This window comes from Ursus americanus, chromosome 22, assembly GCF_024610735.1.
Source record: "Ursus americanus isolate L20-20 chromosome 22, mUrsAme1.1.p, whole genome shotgun sequence".
In the NCBI taxonomy this organism is placed as follows: Eukaryota; Metazoa; Chordata; class Mammalia; order Carnivora; family Ursidae; genus Ursus; species Ursus americanus.
In genome coordinates this window covers 52,976,384-52,994,035 of record NC_142148.1, presented here as the reverse complement: position 1 = coordinate 52,994,035, position 17,652 = coordinate 52,976,384, and the positions used below count along the sequence as shown (strand labels likewise).

Sequence of the window (17,652 nt, the reverse complement as noted above, 5' to 3'; positions counted from 1 at the left end):
GCTCAGGTGTGCCCTTTAAGGTACCCCTCCCATCTTCTCCCAACACACAAAACAAGCAGGAAAGGGAATCCAGAGATCATTGACAAGAATCCCAGAAAGATTCCAAACTTGGTAAACGGCCAACGGGGAGACTGAGGCTGGAAAGTCCTGCCTGCCCTGAGTCCATCTGCAAACTATCTTCCTCTGGCTTTGTCCCCTTCACATGCAGGATTTGATCTCCTTCCGTGTTTTTCCCCACTAGGTGCTGATGCAGTTCCAGAGATTGAACTACAATACGACAAGTTCCAAAACCAAACACAAAACTAAAAAAGCATCTCAATGGAAGAAGCAGGACACAGTCTTCCTGGCCTTAGAGTGGAGAAAGGCAACCCCAGACCTGGGGCAGGAAGGAGGTCTGGGGCAGAGAAGTCTTAAAGACTCCCACTTTCAGTGGTTGTTGCTATTCCTGGGAAAGTCCCTGCAACCTCTAAATCTCAGGAGTTCTGAGGGGCTGTCTCTGCTGTTTGCCCAAATTCATTGACTGAAATGGACCCGTGCTCTGAGTAAGGGGGATTTTGGGGTGCCCTCCAGTGGCTAGGGAGAAGGGTTGCCACTTCTCCTTCCTCCCACATACAGTAGCTGATGACTCTGGAAGATTTCCTAGGTCAGGAACGAATATGAGAGTCTGTGCAAGTTTTCCATTACTGCAGGAAGTAAAAGACCCAAACCACACACATGGGCTCTAAAACAAAACAAGGGCTTTAATCTCCTAACATGCAAATCTATCACGGTACTATTTAAAACAACTAAATGGTGCCCCCTACATAAGGAAATAGATGGGGGGAAGGGGTGTGGAGAAAATGGGCGCAAGGATGCAGCTGCTGAGGAATCCCTGCAGGGCCACTGGACACTTGCTCAGCCCTGAGGTTGACTGCGGCCAGTTCTTCTCCTTCTTGAGTGCTGCTGACCAGCTAGGACCGGGGCTCCAGCTGGCAGGACAGGGTGTAGCTAAGGACAGAGGGACACCTGTGAGTTGCCCAGGAGCTTCCATTCAAGAGTCCCTGCCAGTGTTTGCCCACAGCTGGAGTCTGGCGCCCCGGCAACAAGGCCTGAGGCTGCCCAGGGAAGGAGGATCCCAGGAGTGGCCAGCAGAAAGAGTCCACCCCGAACCTCACCGACTCAGCTCCTGATGGGCCTCACCTCTCAGCCTCGCTGAGCGGCTCCATAGCCTGGAACCAGGCCCAAAAAGGATCCTCGGGCTCTAGGGTGTAATTCTCGGCAGCCACCTGGAGCAGCATGATGTCCGTCATGACTTGGTATTCCTGAGCAGACAGAGAAGCACAGGATGCATAGGGACCTGGAGTGGGGGGGGAGCTGCAGGGCCTGGTGACGGTTGAGGAGCGGGACTGGGGACCTATCCCAGGTCCTGGCACACATGGCCACCCTCCTGCTTGCAGATTCATCTGGTCTCCACCTGTTCTCAGAGGTGAATATCAGTAGCCCCTCCTCCGGGAAGTTCTCCTGGATGCCATGCTCTGTCCCCATCTCCTAACGGGATGAGACTTGCACTGCTTTCTTCTCAAGGGATCCCAGGAAATGTGAGGTGGAGGGGATGGAGCCAAGCAATGTTCTTCCCAGGGACATCTCTGAGGCCCACTCCCTACCCTTCCCTGCGGGAAGCGCCACATATGCTCACCTTATTTCTTTTTTGGTGGTTGATCTCATTCCCCTGGAATGCAGACAAAGTCCATCAGAATGAGGCCCCTGGTTCTTAGGAGCACTTGATTCCCATCCCTTCTCATGCTGCACCATGGCCAGGACCCATGAGGGGGCCGTGCATACACAGATAGTGGGCCTGGGATCTAGGCCAGGCTCTGGGGTCCAGAGAAAGGAGGACATGGGGCAGATGGACTGGCTACAGGTCGGGACCCTGCAGCACCACCCTCTCGGAAGACATTAGGGGAGGCCGAAGCCTCAGGCAGGAAGGGGCTGCTGCGGCTACTGAGGTGCTTGCTGACGTGGAGGGTCCTGACTTCATTCTCCCCCCACGGGCAAACTCACCGGGGGAGGCTGAGGTCCACTCAGACAGACCTCACGCAGCTTTGCCTTCAGGAAGCTCTGCTGCTTCACCAGTCTTCGGCACCGGGAGCCGTGGCCTAACTGCAGCCTCACCTCGCTCATCCCTGAGATGGGCAACAGCCCCCAGGCTCACAGGGTAGCCGTGAGGCTGTCATGAGGGGAGGTTTGCCGAGTCCTGAGAGCTCAGGGCTCAGTACAGGGGCGTTCTGCTCCCAAACCTCCGGATTCTGGTCCCTCCCCCACAATCCTCAGGCTCACCCACCTCCAGATAGTCCTCCATGGCGGTATCTAACATCACCAGCTCGGTGAGGAAAGTGCCAAGGAAAGGCACGACACCCTGTGTCATGAGGGGGAGGGTTGGGATGAGTCCCTGCTCGCTGGTGTCCACAGGGACCCTCCACTGAAAACGCTCCAGCCTCCTAGCCCACCCCATGGGCTCACGTGGAGCAGCCTAGGACCCTTAGCAGCCTCCCCCCACGGGTTCCCTTTCCCCTCCCCCCCAGAACATCAGACTCCTCATCACCTTCAGGGCCTGCTTTTCAAAAATGCCAGGGAATGGAGCACTAGGCCGGTCCCTCTCCACCCGCAAAACCCATTCTCTATGGACCTTTCTGGACCCTCCTCCTGGTTCTTTTGAAATAAGAATTGTAGAAGCTGTGGCCCCAGGAGCTGCAGCTGGAGTGGGAAGGATGCCCCCCCCTTCCTGATCTTTCCTTTTTGGGAGGCTTCCAGCCCTCAGGGAGGAGCCCTCCTCCTCCTCTGACTTTGGAGGCCCTGGGCCTCAGGCACATTCACCTTCTTCTGCATCCTCTTCTGGGCTCCCCGGAGGGCCATCACCAGGGTGGCAAATCTATTGGACGGTCGTTCCTGCAGGACCAAGGACAAGTTCCTTGAGACCATCATACCCTCAGGCCACTTGCCCCCACCATCTTGGACGTCAGAACCTAGACATCTGACCTAACTCATACTGATCCTGAGGCCCCATTATCCAGAAGCAGGCCGTGAGTGATTCCAGAACAATCTCACTCCAACATTCACTCCATGTGTGAACTTGACCTTGCAGCCTGGCCTCCCCGAGCCTGTTTTCTCATCGGGAAACGTGACAACTCCACCTATCTCCCATGGTCTCCTGAGGACTCAGGGTCCTATTACTCTCATCATTGTTGTGGCCCTCAACCCAGCCCAGCCCCATCACTGAGCACAGGTCTGTCCTCTGGGCTCTCCAGGTTTGTAGAGGCCCCCACCTGGACCAGCTGTCGACAGAGAGTGAGAGGGTGTGTAGGCTAGGGAGTCTGCTTGGACACCACCTGCTTGCCCCCTCGCCACCAACGGCATCCTCACCTAGGCTGTCGCCACATTCATGACAAAGGCTTCCCCTCCCCAAGGAATGCTTCAGACCATTCCCGACTACATCCACTCAGGACCCTGTTCCCTCCCACCCATCCTCTCTTTCCAGACCTGCACCTTCCAGGCTACCTTGATGAGCAGGTTCCTGCCCTGTGCGGTGTCCTTGCTGCACAGCTTTTGAAAGATCCTCAATGGCTTCCTGAAGAGAGGCAAGGGAGGCAGGATCAATGGATGAATAATGTGGCAGGGTTGAGTGCAAGTGCCTTTTCTTTGAGAACCCCAGAGTGTCAACCTGCCTGGTTGAGGGTTTCTTCTGGGATCCTCTGAGCACTAAGGTCTTTGTAGGACATGGGAGGGAGCTCTCATGTGGCTCGTCCTGGGCCTCCCTTCCCACATTCATTGAGAAACGCTGTTTGGGTCAATTTGGGGTTCAAATGGGCAGAGAGCTTAGTGGCTGTCAAGGAAACACGTGAAGAGATTTAATGCAGCTCAGCCCCGTGTGGGACATTTGGCAAAACTGATTTCTAAAGTGGGAGGCATGGTGGCCTCCTCACCAGGGAGGCTGAGAGACCCACCCACCAGCCCAGGTCCTGTGGTTGGGGTTTGCCGCCTCCCAGAAGGTCCAAGCTGCCTGAGGGGGAAGAGGACAAGCCTCTGGGAGCTCCCTCGTCCATCTTGGTCCCTCCATGGAGAGAGGCCTACTCACCTGGAAACCTTCCCCCACGTGTTCTCGAGGCGGTGAATGGAGACACTCTGCAGAGCCGAGAGGATGGCATGTAAGGACGAGTAGTTCCTCAGGGTTTGACAGGCCTGGGGAGAGAAGAGAATGGGCTGTCACTTGGGGAGCCAGCACCTTATTGGCTCTCAAGCTTCAGTCCCCCTCAGGGGAAAGTGCTCCTGCTGGAGGAAGCCGCTGTCCAGGGACCTGCCGAAGGGCACACGTGAGGCCCAGAGGAGGAGGAAGATTTTACCTCACTCCAAGGAAGGAGCCAGGCAGAAACGGAGCATCCCAGCATGGGGCCATGCAAGGCGAGGTCAGCATGCCCCTGGACCAAAGAGCCTAGGGACTGCACAGTCCTAGGGCAAAGACCAGGGCCTTCCACCCTGAGACCTGATCAAGGGAAGAGCAGTGCCCGAGACTCAGGAGAGCACCTCGGCTGGGCTTCCCGTTGCATACCTTGGCCACCTTGATCCAGTGCTCCACCACCATGGCCCTGTCCCGGGCTGTCATGCTTGGGTTGCCAAGGCAGGTGGTGATGACACACTTGGCCACACCGTTGAACTGGGCGACAGTGGCCCGGACTGTGGGTGCCAGGTGCTCATTGCCAGGCTTGTTGCGCTTGGACCAGACGGAGCCCAGGCACTGATGGGGCAGCAGCTTCTTGAACAGCTCCTAGAGAACAGGCGGACCTTGGTTCACCCAGCCATTTCCCATGCAAGACTCATGTCCTACGTGGGGGTCACAGGTCAGAGCTGGACCTCAGGGAGCTGAGAATCTGGCCTGAGCCTGGTTGGAGACCGTGGATTTCATTCCATTGTTTTCCCTGAGGGAACCCAGTACACAATGACCCAGGAGCAAACAGAGCAAGGGAAGGAAGGAGGGCATTGGCACCCTGATCATGCTCAGGAACTCCCAGCTCCAGGTGGCACTGCAAGGTGGTCCAACCCAAGGGGGCTTCTTCCCCTCCCCTCCAACTGGTCATCCCCCTGGTCCTTCCCCCCCTTTCAGATGCACATTCTCACACGGGAGCTGCAACCACACATTCTTCCGTCTGCCCTGTCCTCATGGACACATCAGATGCCTAATCAATGCTGAGGGTACTCATCCTCCAAGGCACATGAGTGGGTGACCCATGGACTTGACTGAACACAGGGAGCTGCCCTCCTCCACCCACGGGACCAGGGCCTGCCCATTGGTCTCTCCATTCTGGCTCATTTCTTCTCCCTAGTACCTCCGTATCAGTGCTTATCATGGTCTCTTGCTACAGTCCGCAGCTGGATAGGGAAAGCTTGGGGCTAAGCGCCTTGATGGGTTGACAGGGTTGGGAAGTGGTGGAGCTGAGATTTGGTCCCAGACCATAGGAGTCCACATCAGGGAAAGGCAGGTGTGGGGCAAGTGAGAGCAGAAGGAAGGCCTGCCCCTGGCCCACCCTGAGAGCCCAGCTGCTCACCGCATCCATATACGTGAGCTGCTCTGCCACCAGCCTGGGAGGGAAGTCCAGGAGGTCGGGCTTCTCCTCACCCAGCTGGTTCTTTGGGGTGACACAGCGGTGGCAGGAAGCCTCTGGGGCCGCGGTGGGCTCTGTGGCTGTTGCCTGAGTGAAACTTTCCAGCAAAAAGGGTGGTCCAGCTGACTGCTGCTCAGCACCCGGCACACATGCAGAAGATGGGAGCACGGGTTGCAGTTCTGGAACAGCTGACGGAGGGGAGGCTGGCTCTGACACTGCAGGTGACAGTTGACACAGAGCTGGGGTCGCCTCTAGGTCTATAGGAGGCCCTGTTCCTGGCTCTGCCATTGGAAGGAGCCCTGGAGCTGGCACTGGGGCAGGAGACAGAGAAAGGTTCATCCACATCACTGACTTTCCGGATGCCTTTGCAAAACCAGGACAGACCCCATGGCCTTGAAAGGAATACCCAGCCCATGAACCGCATCCCAGTTAGCCTTCCCAGCTTGCCATCCCCCTTACCCTCCACCTCTGCCTCAGTGAGCGCCAGAAGTTCCCGCTGCATCAGGAGAAGGGGGACATGGTTTGTCAGGTCCCAGGCATGCCACTTCAGAACCATGGCCCCATGCACATAGGCCACCTTGATCTCGACACGGTCACGGCCCAGGGACTGATAGATAGCCTGCAAATTCTGGTCAGGCCAGGTACCCAAGAAGGGAGACAGGGTGCTGGGGAGAGTCATATGTGGAACAGAGTCAGAGGCCTGGCCTTGCATTGCACATGCTACTCCCACAGCACCGTTCTTTCTGTATGGGTCCCAGAGGATGGCCCCAGCCCACTTCCAACCCCTCTCTAGCTGCCCTCGTAGTGGAAGGCCTGGTCCTCTAGAAAACCTGAATGAGTCTGGTTTTTCCACTTCTCCTCTCCTCTACCTGGCCATGGGCCTGATCTACTCTATCCTCCATGCACACCAGTATCAAGGCTCAGGTTGGAGGCAGATTTGTGAGTGGTCGGCTCAGCACACCCTCGGTTCTTGGCCCCGGTTGGGGTGGTCAGCAGGGAGGGGCAGGCAGAGCAAGTTGGGACCGTCAAAGGGATGGGTGTTTCAGGCACCCCCTGAGCCCAGACTGTGCTCTGCCGCCCAGAGGGCCCGGGACCCCCTCCACAGCCTTCTTTGACTCATTTGCTTCTTCACATGAAGCCCCCCAGATGAAGCCCACCCACTGGAAATCAAGAGATCGGTGAGATCCCTGGTTTGGCAAATCCCTCCCCAGCCACCACCCCTGTAGTCCCCCACCCTGCTCTGTGGAGGCAGCCAGCCCTGCTTCTGGACCCAAACCCCTGTCCCAGTTTTACTTGATCATTTCATCTGTCCTATGATCCAGCTCTAGGTGGATCCTTTCAAAGCTAGAGGAGGCTACGAAGATGTCACATCTAACAACCATGGGACATGCATGCTTAGGGTGTGCAGAGTGCCTATCTGACCCTCTGAATAGAACTGAGACCCAGACACTGTATCTCCTCTCTCCATTCACATTCCTAGTGCTTAATATACATTCTTGAACGACTACTTCCCAGCCCGCACTTTCCAAATCCTGAGTGGCCCGTGGGCTGGTCTGCCTGCTCCCAGTGTGCCCCTGAGCTGCTCACACAAAGGACAACTACCAGAACCATCTAGATGGAATCTCAGAAGTCCTTTGCACATAGAGAAACTGCCTGCTTTGCATTTCCTTTCGTCAACCCAGAAGGGCCACCGGCCTGTGAGGGTTGCACTTGAGAGCTTCTTGACCAGAGAGAGAGAACTATTAAGCAAGAAGATGCCCAGCACGTCCAGGAGCCCTTTCTACAGAACCAAGCACCAGAGTAGCCCGTGCCATGTTTCCTCCCATGATTTCCTACAGTACCTGTATGAGGTTCATCCTCTTAACCACCCCAGTTTTCAGAAGAGGAAAGGGAAGGTCAGAGAGGGGTAGGGCCATTCCCGAGATGTACACCCAGTAGATGGGAGGCTCACCCTGTGCTGTGCATGGGGTGGGCACTCACCGATTGAACTGCTGGCCCAGGACCTGTGTGGCTGAAGTGAACATCTCGTACATGCAGAAGATCGTTGAGGTGGTTGAGATGCTCCCATCTGGGAAGGATGGCACCAGGGACTGTACGAAATGCTCCATTGTGCCTTCTCGGAGCCTCAGCATCGTCTGGGCCTCATCCAGGGACAGGGATGATTCCTTTTCCCACCAGGTAGAGAAGGGGGGTGTGGGGGGCAATGGAGTCAGCTTCAACACCACGCACCACCAGGATGATCAGGGTCTGGTGCTCAGACCAGAGAGTCCCATCCCTTCGGGAACTTGTGCAAGAAAAGGGACTTGAGGGCCCACCCAGAAAAAGGCTCTAGGCTTGAAAGTACAATTGCCTTTAGGGGTGAAATGAGAAAGCATTGGTCACTTCAACACATCTTGTTAGCTGAGCCACCACAGCCTTTCTCTCTCTGAATAGGCTTTATTAAGAACTGTATGCCTTTGAGTCATCAGTCAACATCCCTACTGCAGACAGGAGAAAGCACAGGCTTAGCATCTCCAACGCTGCTCGAGATCATAGACGTTGGGCCTGAGAACTGTCCAGAGCATGGAATGCATGGCATTTCCCTAGGCTGCTGCGGCCTGGTCTGTTCCTCAGGTGGGGAGAAAGGTTCAGGGGAAATCCACCTTCCTCGGCAGGCCCCAGGGGAGCTGGTTGTTTCTAGTGTGGGTTCTGGCCTTGCCGTGATCATCTGTGGGTCCTGAGATTGGACATCAATCTGGACCTGTTCTCACCCCAGACCAGCATTGGATGTTGTTGTGGGCCGAGGCACCTGCTGCTTGTCAAGGGAGATGGAGTAGCTGAGCCTTTGGAGCAAGCAGCTCCTCAAAGATGGCCTGGATTGAACTCTGAAAAGACAGAGTCCACTACCTGGGCCAGGAGGCATCAGAGGCCTTGCACCCAATCCGTGCTTGAAAGGCTGATTCACGGCGGCAGACAACCTCCCATACGGAGGTCCAAAAAGACATATGAGGACACAGCTTGTGACCCGGGGGACATACAATGAGTCGATGTGTTCTGAGAGGTGATACGTTACAGAGGAACATATAGAATGGCTTCATCCCACCGTTCCTTTTATGTTCAATCACCCTGTGTGGGGTGAGGATTCATAAGGCCTTGGACACGTTCTCCAAGGACAGTGGAGCTGGGTTCTACACAGGATGGCTGGGGTGAGTCAAGAAAATACTCAAAACAGTAGCAAAATGCAAAGACACTCATGGCTGCGGGAAAAGTCACACAAAACAGAATGAAACAGAATAACCCACGCCCCAAACTGCAAAAAACACGAACACTATTCTCTACCATTCCCACCTATGGGAAGAGTGTCTTCCTACCTTCTCCCACAGCTGGTGGTGGAGGTGTGGATACTGGGATGACTTTGTGGTTGGGCCTGCGGGGCACTCATGTGGAAACACCATGGGAGGGCCCCAGGTTTGTCCCCACATTTGTGTGGGGGCCCTGGGCGTGTGGAACCCTCTTCCCATTCTCACCTCAGAGCGGCACTGATCCTGGGTGGCCTGGTGCACCTGCCACTTGTCTAGGGCGTTGTAGTTGAAGTCCCAGACCAGCTCTTCGATGACCTCCTGGGTGCAGCTCTGAAAATGCAGTGCCCCATAGACATGGGGTCAAGAGACATTAGTGTCCTCCCGGGACATTGCCACAAGGGGCCACCCGCATTAGAAACCCTGTTCTCCAGTTGAGGCAAAGAGGGGCAGCTGAAAAGACATCGAGCAAGGAGGTAGCCGGATGAAACTCTAGAGCTCGTGATTAACATCGAGGTAGTTGAGCTTGGTCCCCAGTGCTCAGCTTCTCATCCTGCCTGCTATGACCTGGGGCGTGAACATGAAAGATGGGCCAGGCTTCCAACACCTGGCAGCTTCCTTCTGCCCAGGAAGGGTGTGTCCCACATCCTCTGTCCCCTTCTCTACACATAGACAACCAGCCCCCCACCCCAACACACACACAGGGACACACATAATGAGGGGCAAGAGGTGTGGGCCTGCTGAGGTGACATCACAGTTGTTGCCTGCTCTCCAGTGGGCTGCCCTGAGCTGCCTCGTGTTACCTGTTGGTGTCTCCTGCCACATGTCCAGAGGGCTCGGAAAAGCGGGCTGAGCCGACGTCTACAATTATTTGCAAGTCTCTCTCTCTGGGCTTGCCTGGGCCCAGAGACCCTGAAGGGAGGAAGGCAGCAAGAGAACATCTTGCTCTCTCGAATGTCTCCACCCAAGTGAGCTGGAGAGCAGGTTGTCTTTTGAATCTGGGTGCCCGGTTACCAGAGTTCTAAGTTCAGTTGGGGCCTATCACAGAGGAAGTGAGGTCACTCTTTCAAGATTCTAATCCCTGGGACCATGTGTTCAGTCAGACCTATCCAGAGCCCCTTCTTGGCAGTTGACTCCTTAGCTTTCTCCCCCATGTCATCTCCTGAACTGGACACAATGAGCCAAAAAGGCCATAGCCACCACTCTCTGGAAATGGAACTAGGGTCCGAAGCTTCAGGAGGCAGAGCTGAATTCAGACCTTACGTTCTGTGTTTCTTTGCGCACTTGTGTGTCCTATGTCATTGTGTCTCTCACGTAGTCCCCACTTTCCCAGCCTGCAGTGTGGGGATCAGGCTAGAATCTACTTCCTTGGGACATCCTCTGGTGTCTGTGGATAAGAGTATTTATTACATGTGTGGGGTGGTCTGCTGTGTATCTGAGGCACAATTTTCAAGATGGAAGAATTACAAGAAGGGGTGGGACTTGGCATGGAGGGCTGCTCAGAAGAGGCCTGGGTTCCAGCCCTGTAATACTGCAACTGTCACTTTCCCTCTTGGCCTCATTTTAAGGTGGGCACCATGATGGCCTGGAAAAGCAAGAAGATGCAGGCATTGTCATCCTCTATAGTAAAACCATGCAATTGTTTCCCGTTATATGAAGAACGAGACCCCGTTACCTCGTTTGGGTCTATGAGGGGAGCGGCTTTCACCATGGCTCCCAGGGATCCTGACCTGTGGTATAGGCATCAGACTGTAACTGCTAAGTGGTCAGTGACTGGCTTTTGACCCACAGGACATATTCAACGTGATGAAGTACCATGCCTAGAGCTTCTCTACATGTCATGCAAAGAGTTTCTCACTCCCTAGTTACTTTCCATCATGTTCCACTACTCACTCCTTCCCTTTCCCTTCTTCTTCTCTCTCTCTGAAGCAGAACCAAGCACCGATGTTTTGAGCTGCCATCTACAGAGGCTCACAGGATAGAGAACGGAGGCAGTGCCAAGGCCAAAAGACACACAGGAACTCAGGTTCTGAGTCCAGATGGCATCCCGAGTCACGTGAGCCAACTCATGACAAAATCCTCTTCCAGTATGGCCCTGGTCACAGCCGCAGCCACTGACACACCTTGAGCCTGGGGAACCATGCTAATTTGGGCCCGCATTCTTCACCCACAAATACTGTTAGAAATTAAAGCGATGCACCTGCACGTGCAGGGTATCAGGGCAATGCAGTCCCGGGGCAACTCTAGATAAGTAACAGTCTCCCAGGCCTCAGCATCTGTCCCTGCCTTCCTCCCTCCCCTCTGCTCTCCTCCTAGTGTCCCTGCAGCCACCCTGGCTGCCTTTTTCACTCCTCTGGCCAAACTGGCTTCTGTTATTGAGTGTCTGCAGCACAAGTCACTTCTTCCTGAAACGCTGCTCCCTGACGTGTGCAGGTCTAGCTCCCTTTGGTCAATCTGTTCTCAGCAACCTCAGCCTCAGTGAGGCCTTTCATATCTTTCCATGCAGTGACTCCCCAGCCTTCCTCCGTAGCACACTTCATTCCTAGTACAGAGCGCTTGCTCTTTTCTTTCACGTGCGTTCTCTTTGGAGCTTTGGTCCATGTGTAGACTGGGAGCTCCTAAAGCAAAGAAGCCCTAGGTAATTTCAGCTCTGCGCACGGGCCCAGCAAGATACCTGGCATAGGGCAGTGCTCAGTGTGTAGTTACTCAATGAATAATTGAGAAGATCTTGGAGCCCACCTCCCCTCTTAAGCACCTAGACTGCAGAATGCTACTAAAACTTTCAAGCTGTTTCTGGGCAGGGGCGACAACCACAATGGCCTCTGCCTGACTCTTCCTGCTCCAGTTCCTCCAGCAGAACTCACCAGGTACCATGGACAAGGAAGCGCCCTGCATCCAGCTCTCCAGCTCTGGTGGCACAGCCCCACGCAGGCACACCAGCAAAAAAAGCCATGCCTTTTCTCGGGGGTCCTCAACGCAGTGCCTTTGCAGAGTCACAGAGCAAAGGAGCAGGATCTCTTGGCTCCCTGGGCAGAGTAAAGGACCTCAGAACCCTCCCTTTCCTCCTTTTCTGTCCACTCCCATGGTGTCCTCTTTACGATTCCAGCACCCGCAGCTCAGCCAGAAGAGTGCTTCTGCACCCACCCCTGTGTGTCTAAACGAGGAACTAAAGGTCTAATGCAGACTAGACGTGTCCCTGGGCCCCAGACACAGTGAACGCCCCTCAACATGACTAACCCACAGAAAAATGCAACCAAGAGCATCATGAGACATCACATCACATTGGCGGGAAGAGCGACCCTCCAAAAGTCGAGAGATAACAAATGCTGGTGAGGATGTGGAGCAAAGGGAATCCTTGGGCACCACTCGTGGGAATGCACATTGGTACTGTCACTATGCAGAACACTGTGGACGTCCCTCCAAAAATTAAAAAGAGAACTACCTGCACCTCCATGTTCAAGAAGCATTATTTTCAATAGCCAGGACACGGAAAACATCAGTGCCCTTTAGTGCTGAGTAGGGAAAGAAGTGGTACCTAGAGAATAGCATAGGAATCAGCCAGAAGAAAAGGACATCCCGCTAAGCGTGCTAACAGTACCGGACTTTGAAAGCGTGATGCCAAGTGAAATAAGGGAGACAGGGCAAAGACTTTCTGTAGAGAAGCATAGAGAGAGAGAGAGATTGATCCTGTCTAGAGAGAGAGACAGAGAGCTATTTTTCCCTTCTCTGTGGAATCTGAGACAAAGAAGAGAAAAGGGGGAAGACTAACTCAGAAAAAGAGATCAGATTGAAGTAACCAGAAGCAGAGGGCGGAGGGGGTGCGGGAATTTAGTGAATGGTGAAAAGGTACAAATTCCAGTTTCAGATCAATAAGGAATAGGGATTTGCAGTACACCCCAGGACTACAGTTCATTACTGCTCTATGGTGTATTTGAGAGGTGTGAGAAGAGCAAGTTCTGAGAGTTCTCATCACAAAGAAAAACCTCTCTTTCTTTTCTTTTCTCTCTTCTCTTCTCTTCTCTTCTTTTCTTTTCTTTTCTTTCTCTTCACTTTAACCACAGTCAGAGGGTCAAAGGTAACACGCTGTACATATTCACGGGGAGAAAGGAGTACATAGGGACCTTCATTCAGTCGTTCAACAAACACTGGATTTAGCATGAGGTAATCCCCGTTCTTGGCTGGGTTCTGCCCAGAACTCCTGTGTCCCACACACCTCTGGTGCTGATTTGCTGATGCCCTGGGTGAGGCACTTCCTTGCCTCGGTTTCCCCCTTACGGTGACCACGCTGGCTGCCGACACTGTTAACAAGGATGCTGCGGGAAGGAGGAGGTGCCAGCCTCGGAGTGTGGGTTCCCGGGGGAGGGGGTGCAGGCCTTTCCCCTGTAATTTATTTCCAGCTCAGGTGCTTGTGAACTCCTCCCAATCCTCCTGCTGAAGTGTGTGCAATGTCTGTGGGTTGTCACACGCATTAATTATCTGCTGAAGGTTATAAAGTACCCCTCGCTTTGACAAGATCACCCTAAAGAAAAGGGCTTTATCAACGTTGCCATTAAATGCAATCGCAGAGAGTGGAGAAGATGGAAAGGAAAATCGCTCAAGCCAAAGAATAAATGACATTTCAGAAAACGCAGAACAAGTGGATATGAAGATCAATTGGAACTTAAAGTGACGACATGTCCAATGACATAGTCGCAGATTCTGGATTGCTTCGGGCAAGAAAGGGGGACGGTACACACGGAGCCAGACAAGAGGCCCTGAGGCAGGGTGCAAAAGGTTTGATCCTGGGCAGTGTCTTAACCCTTCTGTGCCTCCGTTTTCTCATTCATGAAATGGGACAATATTCACACTGAACCGGAAAGTGATAATAAGAGAATACAACTTCATACGCCTGGCATCTACCAGGTGCTCACAAATCACAGCTGTCATCACGGAGAGTCAACGGCGGAGGAAGCGAGAGGTGGGCACGGAATTCGCAGGTGCTCAGAACGCATTTCATTTCGTTGGACTAAAATGAAGCTTTGTTTTAAATGTCCCTGTCTCATTGTTTCCAGACTGTATGTCATCTCACCATGCAGCACATAGACCGTGCAATGCTGGTAAATATAACAGGCTCCCGCGGGGGGGGGGGTGCTGATTTGTGGCGTGTGCCAGTCTCCATGGGGTGCATATTCCCACCGTGGCTGATTTCAAGCTCCCAGCCTGCCCTTACTGAACAGTCAGGAAGAGATGTCAGCGGCTCGTCACGTCATTTCCGTGGATTTCTGCTGTAAAGATACAACAGACGAGAGCGTAGATGATGGCAGTATGTAGTAAAGCCATCAGGAAATGATGAGTTTGGGATATTTATTACCTTTGTTCTTTTAAAGATTTTATTTATTCATTTGAGAGAGAGAGCAGGGGGAGGGGCAGAGGGAGAGGGAGAAGCAGACTCCCCTCTGAGTAGGGAGACCAATGCATGGATCCATCCCAGGACCCTCCTGGCTTGTGGTGAGGATCAAAGTGACGCCATAAAGATGAAAGTAGCCCTGCCCCTTCCTATCCATTTTTTTTTTTTTTTAAGAACACAAATCAGATATTACTTCCTGCTTGAAACCCTCCCCAGGCTGCCTGCGGCCTAAAGAACAAACGCCAGGTTCCTAAGGATGCCTGAAGAAGCCCCTGGACGAGTGCATTTTTGCCCCTTCCACTTGGTGTCCTGGGTCTGCTCAGCTGCCCTAGGCCTGGTGACTCCCAGATCCCGGGGGTCCTCCTCTTCTTTCTGCAGCCCAGGGACCAGCACGCAGGCCCCACATCTGTCTACCTCCAGCCACCTCCCACAGCCTCTTTCAGGCCGTCTTTCAGGATTCAATCTAAGTACAGCCCAGCATTAGCTGTGATGCCACGGAACACATCCCTGATGTGAGCCTCACTCTCCTGTGTGCAGAGGGTCCCGGGACACCTAACTCCTCGGGGTGGGCAGGAAGCCTGGCGAAGACACGCGCGAGGACTCGGGCCAGGCCCCGGCCCACTGGGGGGCGCGACCCTGCGGGTTCCGGCCCTGGGGCTGGGCTGTAGGGCGGCGGGCTAGGGAGGCCCTGCAAAGGGGCCGCGTCCGGGCTGTGGGGGGCAGGGCAGCGGGTGGGAGGGCTTCCCCGAGGTCGGTCCAGCCCCGCCGGCCCAGAGTGCCGCCAGTGGGACCTCCGGGACCTCAGCTCGGCGGGCCGCGCCTCCCGGCCTCCGCCGAGGCTTCCCCAGACCCGGCCACCACAGGCTCGCTCAGTCCATTGCCGTCCTGAATGCCCCGCGCGACTGTCCGGCGCGGTCTCGGGACCGGAGCCCCGTGTTGTGCAGGGCATGCGCGGGCCACCGGGCGCATGCCCGGTCCTCCGGAGGGGGGGGTGGGGGGGGCGGAAGCTCGGCGCGGGGACGCGGCCGGGCGCGCGCCGGGGCGGTGAAGCGCTCCTCAGCCGGTCGCCGCGCATGCGCGGCCCTCGCCTACGCAGCACGGCCAGAGGGCGCAAGCCCGCCGCTGCTGCTGCTGCTACTGCCGCCGCCGCCGCCGCCGCGACCGCCGCCGCCGCCGGGACCGCCGCCGCCGCCGCCGGGACCGGCCCCGCCGCCGCCGCCGGGAGCGCTGTGCGCCCGCGGCGTGAGGCGTTGGAGGGAGCGCCGCCCGTCGGTTCGCGGCGCCGCCTCGCAGTGGTCTGCCCTCGCCTCCCGGCGCCCCGCGCGGTACATGTGAGTGCGGGGAGGGGGCGGGGGCCGGGAAGCGGGCGGGTGGGCCGGCTCCTGGTGCTGGGGGTTGGCAGGGCCGTGGCCCGCGGGCGGAGGGCCGAGCGGGGCTAACCAGCCGGTCCGCGCCGCGGATGAGGCGGAGACGGACCCCTCCCGCGCGCCGCTTGGGAGGCCGAGGATGTGGGGAGGCCGGAGAAGTGGGGAGGACGAGGGAGGGGCCCGGGGAGGGCGGCACTCTGGGGAGGATCGGGGCGCGGGGGGGTCGGGAGATGTGGGACGGACTGGGGGTTTCCGGGAGGACGGGGATGTGGGGAGGCCGCCGGGGGGACAGGAGAGGCCAGGGAAGGGGGACGAGGGGGCGGGTTCTGGGAGAAGGGCTATGGGTGGAGGACGGACTTGTGGGGAGGTCGGCGTGCTCCGGCAGGCCAGGGGACGAGGGGAGGCCGGGGGCTCGGGTAAACGGGGAGGTTTGGGGGACATGAGAAGGCCTGGGGGGGTTCGTGAAAGATGGGGAAGTTGGTGGATTCGGGGGTCTCGGAGAGACGGAGGGGCTCGAGGCCGGAGCGCACAGGGAGGCCGGGGGCTTGGGGAGGCCAGCGGGCCTCCTTGGGAGCTGGCCAATTGCCTCAAAGACAAAAGGGGGGAGAGAGAAAGGAGGAGGAAGAGGGAAATCCTTGGGGACCTGGAGGGGGGAGAAGAGCCCTGACCCGATATGGGCATCACTGGCCCTGCGGCAGGGAAGGGCGAGCCTCGAACCCGGATCCGGGCCAGCTCTTTCCCCGCAGCTGGCGCTCAACTTGCTGTGGCCCTGTGGTTTTTGGGGCGAAAGCCCTGGAGACCTCGTTGATTCATTGTGCCTCCAAGTTTACCTCTTCCCAACCCAGCCCCCAGCTCTGCTTCTGGCTTAGGTGGAAGAAGGACTTGTTTCTTTCTCTCTCCTTTCCTTTCTTTTCTCAGGAGGAGGAGGAGGGGTGTGTGTGTGTGTGTGTGTGTGTGTGTGTGTGTGTGTGTGTGTGTTACTTGGTTTTATTTAATTGCAGGATTTAGCTTAATGCAGTAAGGGTAAAAAAATTTTTTTAGTCATTTCAACAGTGTCTCATTCTTGCATGGTTAGCCTGCAGCTGGGTTTTTGGCAGTGAGACTAAGATAATAGTAATGTAGTAATTATGGGAACTGGTTGAAATACATTCAAGCTGAAGGCGGTGTAAGGATTTGGGGATCTGTACATAAGACGACCAACGCTGGGATTCTTAGGTAGAATGTCAACATTTTCGTGGTTGGAAAAATAGGCCATTACTATTTGAAATGAAATACCAGAGCCTCACTCTTAATATTTTATTTGTAAAACTCATAATGGAAGCAGTCTTCTCTTGGAAATGTGTGAACTCTGGTCAGTTGTCTCATCTCTTGAAAACCTGAAAGGTGGATGAAGTGATGGAAAGATACATTGCAAATTAGCATTCACCTTATTTTTGTTGAGATCCAATGTAGGTGATTTTTTCATGCCATTGTGCTTTGGAGATAATTTTTAACATCCTGCAATATTTAAACACATGAAACTTCTGAAGAAAGTTTGCGTTCCGGTGTCTTTATGAGTACATTGTTTTCTCTTTGTGGCTGTCCTTGGAGGTGAAACACTGAATGAGCCTACCACTCGTGTCTTGAATACATTTGTGTGCTAAATGTTGTCGAAGCAGCAAGATCCCATGTTACACATTCTTTAAATAATATCTTTCCGGTGATTATCATATACTCTGATTTAATAATGAAAACTGGGGAAAGATTGTTTAAAACCCATTGCTGTCTTTTAAAGGGTCCCACAATCAACCTAAGACTTGAGTATATACACTGAATAAAAGGACCTACGCATTGTTCAGAGGTTATGATGCATCAAGAAGCAAGTCCTTGGATAAATAAAGACATTGAATCCAGAACTTAGTGTTTAAGGTTTGGGGCCAAGAGTCCTGGGGCAGAGCCCTACAGGAGAGAGGACTTCAGCCTCTTTTCAGGCCGGCGGTCCGCTGAAG

The 17,652-nt window shown here is 55.0% G+C and overlaps 1 protein-coding gene across 1 annotated transcript in view; it reads left to right on the top strand.

The window, feature by feature from the left end:
• Positions 1-14,137: 14,137 nt before the first annotated feature.
• The window catches only part of LOC148108178 (uncharacterized), a 128,267-nt gene continuing 124,752 nt past the window's right edge, over positions 14,138-17,652 (top strand). The window contains exons 1-2 of the mRNA XM_087853895.1: positions 14,138-14,213; positions 15,103-15,628. Of these exons, the coding sequence (XP_087710021.1) occupies positions 14,138-14,213; positions 15,103-15,628 (602 nt within the window). The remainder of the gene's footprint in view (positions 14,214-15,102; positions 15,629-17,652) is intronic.